This window comes from Pleurodeles waltl, chromosome 6 (assembly GCF_031143425.1).
Source record: "Pleurodeles waltl isolate 20211129_DDA chromosome 6, aPleWal1.hap1.20221129, whole genome shotgun sequence".
NCBI classification, from domain to species: domain Eukaryota; kingdom Metazoa; phylum Chordata; class Amphibia; order Caudata; family Salamandridae; genus Pleurodeles; species Pleurodeles waltl.
This window is the reverse complement of record NC_090445.1, coordinates 1,085,567,107-1,085,573,106: the sequence shown is the minus strand read 5'-3', so window position 1 is coordinate 1,085,573,106 and position 6,000 is coordinate 1,085,567,107. Positions and strand designations below refer to the sequence as shown.

The 6,000-nt window shown below is 43.6% G+C and overlaps 1 protein-coding gene across 4 annotated transcripts in view; it reads left to right on the top strand.

The window, feature by feature from the left end:
* The first annotated feature begins 523 nt into the window (after positions 1-523).
* CAPZB (capping actin protein of muscle Z-line subunit beta) overlaps positions 524-6,000 on the top strand; it is a 185,091-nt gene continuing 179,614 nt past the window's right edge. The window contains exon 1 of one of the 4 annotated variants that reach the window (XM_069240156.1): positions 524-718. In XM_069240156.1, the coding sequence (XP_069096257.1) occupies positions 644-718 (75 nt within the window). In that variant the 5' untranslated portion in view covers positions 524-643. Of the gene's footprint in view, positions 719-3,807; positions 3,952-6,000 lie in introns of those variants that run through there. The other 3 variants (XM_069240155.1, XM_069240158.1, XM_069240157.1) reach the window with 3 other exon arrangements.

The window sequence follows — 6,000 nt, the reverse complement described above, 5'->3', positions numbered from 1 at the left end:
GAAAGAGACCTGTTTACTTTTCTTTCTCGGGCTAAAAGTGAGAGGCTGTATATGGCAATCTTGCTGGATAATGGGTGTAGGAAAGTTTTTTCTAGCACACATTTAAATGAATTGTGCAAGTATTTCAGAATATATCAGAATTAGGAAGGCGGAAATGAAACACATTTGAAGAACACTGAAGAAAACCAAAATGTTCCGGGTTACCGTCAAAAGTAAGTAAAGTTAGAACTTTCTCTTATTGCAAGGTTGGCTGTGGGCCAGCGCACACTATTTCTCGGGTATCGCTGTGACACGGCAAGTGACACGCACTCTGCTACTCCGTTAACCTCATTGCACAGCCGCGACTCTGCCCGCACACTCGCACACATTCACAAGAAGCGGAACCACTTCAAGATGTCACCTAGCTGTCCTGAAAGGCTCCTTCGTAGTCTTTCCCCCCTGTCTACACGACTACTCTTCCTGGGAATACGACAGTAGGCCACGCCCCATTGCCTATTAACTACTACGCTTCAGCACGGCCCCCGCCTCCCTACGCGTCAGGTCGCGTGCTGCCGCGCGCTCCATACTTGGCGATGGCTTGCGAACCATGCTCTGATTGGCTGCGACCAGAGCGGGCGGTGCAGGGTGCGGCCCGTCGACCCGGATGTGCAACTCCTTGGGTGGAGAGGAAGTGACAGGAGGAGGTAGAGACCGGAGGAGAGAACGATCCGCAATCATGGTGAGGGGGTGGGGGTATTAAGGGAGGTGGGGAGGTTGATATTTAGGAGAGCCTCCTCCTCATGGGAGGTGGAAGAACTAAGGTGTCAATTAATGAGGTGTAACCAGTAACAGTGGCAGTCAAGGTATTGAGTGAACGAGGCTATAGGGAGTGGGGAATAGATGTGCTGCAGCTGCAGTTCTGAATGAGATGTTGGAGCCTGAGAATGAAGAGACGTGATCAAGGAAAGCTAGACCCATAGTGGAGTCTTGTGCGTGGCATTGAGGGTGGATGTGGCCGGTGGTGTAAGGGGAAGAGGGTGTATCAGTGTAGGGATGACGGCAGCAAGGAGCGAAGGATACCCGATATCTCCGAGGGAGCCCCACTGGTGTGCACTGCAATTTCTGTAACCTTTTCGGAAGGGGCGGATGGGCGTGGAAAGTGCTGTTGCTATTAGTGGCTTCATATGTACTGCCCACAGACTGGGGTTGTTTCCCATTCAGTCAGAGTATTCATCGTATGTTATAACATGACAGGGTGACAGTTACCTTTTTACATTTTAAGTCGTGTTCCTTAGCGTCATTCATTCCTCGAATTACTCCAGTTATGAAGGACTCTTATGTTTACTCGAGACATATCACTCCTTCAAAAGTGAAATGAAAGTCTTTGTAGAGGGCAGACATTTGATTTATTTGTGCAAAGTGTGTTTCTAGAGTGTAAGAGTCGTTATAAACGCGGACATACTGCGGGTGTCCGATTAAACAGCTACAAGTTGATTAGTACAGGTCAGAGCCTTCTCGTGATTTCAGTTTTTCGAGTGGTATTTACTGTTGCCGGGTAAATTTATTTCTCACAACTTTGTGCCTCCTTTTTGGCCAACGACTCATGTTTTGATTAAGTGCTTGTTGTATGATTTTGTACTGTTGCATTCGTTCAGTTTGGAGACTTCTGAGATTTAAGATAGTTAGTGTTGAGGTCCGTTGTGTTAATTTCCAAATCGTTTTATGGACAGGCATTCGAGTTAACTTCTGTATGCCCTACGTCATTTACTTTGCCATGTGAACACCAGATTTAATTGCTTCGGAAGGGGTGGAGCGCACCTGGACTGCTAATTGCTGATCTGCCAATAGACCCCGCCCACAGAGACTGCATTCATGGTATGAACTAGGCGCAAATGTATGGCTGGCTGAACAACAGAAAAGCTAAAAAAAAAAAAAAAAAAAAGACCACCCCTACCCAGTGCTTTAAATAGGCCGGTACTGCTCGGTACGGAGTACCGACACTTTTTAATTTTGAGGGGAAAAGTACCTGCACTTCTCAAAAAAAAAAAGGTAATACATTTAATTGGCGAGTATCGGCATTTCTCGGAAATATGCAGGTACTCTGCACATCTGTTTTTCCATTTCAAGCATTACTCCTCCTACCTTTATACAACTTGTCGTTGTTGTATTTCCAGATAAATGTTTTTCCTCCCAGCGCGACTGCTAGCCCTCCCTTCTCAGAATTCCTTTAATCTTAATCGCTCCGGTTATTAATCTGTTTCAGCACTTTAGCAAACTTAGTTTTAATGATACACTATTTCCTGCTATTTTTAAACACAAACGTTATTCTTTGTCTGTGTTGCTGCCCAATGTTCTGTGCTGCGTTGCTACAGTACAATCAATGAATTAGTGTTTTGTAATTGCCAACTGATAAACTTAACGCCACTTCCGTTTTGACACAAAACGTTTCCGGCTAATAGTTATCTCTCAGAATTAAAGGAAGTTGATCTAGTTACGGATGGCCCTATGAGTATATTATGTATCCGTGGGCTGAGGGTTCCTTTAGATCCACATGTCATGCTGCAGCGTCTTGACGACTTTGTGACTGATGATTGCAATGTGTGACCCACTGCTAAAGTTAGTAGCCCTCTCCTATCCCTCACACCTTGATATGTGGGGAACAGGCGTCTCCCCCTCTGCTTTTTATAGGCTTGATATGTGGGGAACAGGCGTCTCCCCCTCTGCTTTTTATAGGCTTCTTTTCCTGAAATTGCCAAATATTTTTTAGCAAGTCGTTGGTCGTGGTAAAATAGGCCAGGGCCCAGTTATGCACATTAGGTGCCTTCGATTCAGCTTTAGTGCTATTTATGTTGTACTGTGAGGCATTCGTGTTATTGACACCCTCGATTGAATCCTTTCTTGTTAACGGTCTAAAGAGTCGACCTGTTTGAAACATTTCTAATTTTTGTTCACTGTTAAACGCCATTTCAACACCCCCTGTAGCTGTAAATATGCCTTCTTTTAGTCCCCAATAAACACAAAGAAGTCTTCTTTAGTCATTCGTTGTTAACACACTATAGCTGTAGCATTAAGATAATCGTTGCCTTTATTTGTGAGTTGTTTGTTTGAGGAGTATTTAAATCATTGTCAATGTTTGGGGTAAGGTGTTGGTGTCTCTAGTTATCCTGTTGTCAGAACTTATTTAGCAAAACTGTAACCAGCTTGTGTCGTTCTTGCTGTCTCAGCTGAATGATTCACTGAAGGTCCCACACCACAGTAGCCTTAAACAGTCATATCATACATATAGGGTGGGGCGAGATTAAATCACCCATGCTCTGTGCCCTGGGCCTTCACTCTGGGTCTTTATTCTTGACTTATTTTACTCAAGGGCGATCTGCTTTGCAAACCAGGCAATAGACTATTGGACCACCGTCGAGCAACTAATTGGGGGATACTAGTTTGTCATAATGTTTAAAAGAGAAGGAATACTTATTGTTTTACATTTCCGTCTAAAAGAGATGCTACTATCACTCCTCAACTGTGGTTAGAACGACCTGCTAGAAATCAGTGCTCACATCTTAAGTATTTCATGAATGAGGAAGTTGAAAGGGGGGTCTTCTAAAGTGTAGCTTAAAGGTCAGAAAATGGCCACTCCGCATAGAATTATCCCACACGTTTACCCTAGCACTGATATTTCCCAGGCTGACTCTCCCTTCCAACAGTGAGAGGTTATATAAGGATCGGAATCTTAGACATGGCCGAGCAGGAAGGGTTGGGTTTCCGCCTCGCAGGCTGTCAGACTGAGGGGCGCAGAACTTCTGCTGTGCAGATTTCCTATGCCTACAGCCCTCGGATCGCCACGTGCTGTGCAGACTTAGGTCCTAGGCGAGTCATAAAGGCTGAAGTCACAATCCCCTTAGTTTTGGAGCCCTGTAGTTTCCACCATTCTGTTACGAATAGAGCAGAGTTGTCGGGGACTCCAGTCACATGATGGTGAGAAAGGGCATCCGTTTTACATTGTGATATTTTGCTAGTTGATTGTAAGCTTTACCGTGTGCAGTAGGATTGTATTTTGCAGATGTGTATAACTTATGAGGTGGTTTATAAACTTTATCATACACGGCCAGTTGTAATAAGTGGCGAGAGGATAATATTTTTTGTATTGATTTGTGCTTGCTGCCAGGTTGTTACGGTATTTTACTTCCCTTTCCGGGGTTTTATGCTTTCTTTATGGCTATAGTTTTCCAGTCTGTTAAAAGTGGACTTCCTTGTTGAAAGCCCTGCAGAGCCTTGTCAAAGTCGAAGGGGCTGTATGGATGCCAATACAGTACAATACTTCTTCTGCTTCCCCATTAGCTGTCGTGACCCTTTCCTCCTTCTTGGTGGCCTTTCCGCTTTATCTGTGTTTTTTAGAGAGAAAAAAGGAGTGGTTGCAGGTCTTGTGTACCATGCCCTCCTCTCACCAACCACACGGTGCACCCAGTCGGCCATCCTTGCCACCCCTCTTTTTTTTTTTTTTTTTTTTTTAAAGGCGAAGGATGCTTAGCCTGTTAACCCCACTCCCTGTGAAAGTGTCAGTGATTGCCGAATTTGTTGTTTATAGTTGGTTGAAGTGTGTTTTGGATCTTAACTCTGTGAACCTTTGGCAGGTGCTGCTCTGTGTAGCAGAGCTCATGGGTGCTATCAGTTGAAAGGTCTGTTGCAAATCCTTAAAGCCTGGAAGGAGCATCATTGAAGCCGAGCCTACTGATAGAATGGACTTGCTTCCTACTTCCTGGAAATGTGGTCTTGCTTCTGTTGACAAGAGCACATATTGAACATATTTTTAGGTTTAGAATAGGGTTTTATCTTTTTAAGTTTCACGGTTAGGTATTTAACCACAGAAATGGATTGTGAATGTATCGACATGCCATAGTGTGCTACTTTAAGACATTCGCAAGCGGTTTTTCATGACAGTCACTTTAATTTCAAAATATTACTTCATGAGCGTTTATTTTTTTGAACCTTTGTGTTCTTTTTCTTTGGGGGACGTCGTAGGACCCTTGTCTTCCAGTTTAGAATATAAAGATCTGCGGAAAACGTTAGTGCAATACAACTCTACATCACCCTGTTTGTTTTTGATCTCAGACAAGGGCTCTGTTTAAGCATACAGTTGTGAAAACACAATTTTTCACTGTTCATATGAACTCTGTCTGGCAGCACTTAATAGTGTATGAGGGAGAAAGAACGGTGAATAAAGCAAATGTATAGATGGCAAGACTAAATACCAAAGACCAGTCCTAACTTGCATGTCCTTTAACGATTTATCTGCTGTTAACCGAATTTTACACTGCTCTTCTTGTCTTTACTTGGTAGCCTGCTGACTCTGACGTGTTGAAGGTGTCCTCCTTCAGCCAGGTTTGTGTCTCCCCATAGCATTTTGTGGGTAATGGCAGTCAGTTCACAGGAGTCATTTAGGTCATCTGCTTGTGAAATATAGCCTCTAGAGAAATACCCCCTCCTCTGCTAGTTCGTGACTCCACTGCTACAGAGAGAGGCTAGCTAGTTCCTTGTCCGGTGATCTGAGTACAACTTTTCTGTGACTGATTAATTGATGTCTTCGAAATATGTTAACGCCAAAAATATCTGGCAAAGCCAATAAGTGTCTCCTTTGAAATGCGTTGGCGAAGCCATAGGCTTTGCTAATGCTTGATGATGGATACATATACATTTTACATGATGCTTTATCTCTTTTTGTTAAACAATTCAATTTAGGGTGAACTCCCATCTTGAAGTTGTAAAGTAAAAAGCTCACAAAAGTGCATTCTGGGAAAAGGTGGTGGTAAATTGCAACTCCCATGCCCTCAACAAAAACCAATAAACAAGCGCAAAGCCAATAGGTCTCGCCCGTTGGCGAGCTATTGGCTTTGGCAATCAGTTGGGGGTAGCTAATGGGGTGGGGGGCAGAAACAGGATGAATTTAAAAAGTGCCATGAAGCGTCTAGCCTTCGCAATTAAGCGTGTTTTTTTAATTTATTTTTTTAGGTCTTGATTAAAAATGTC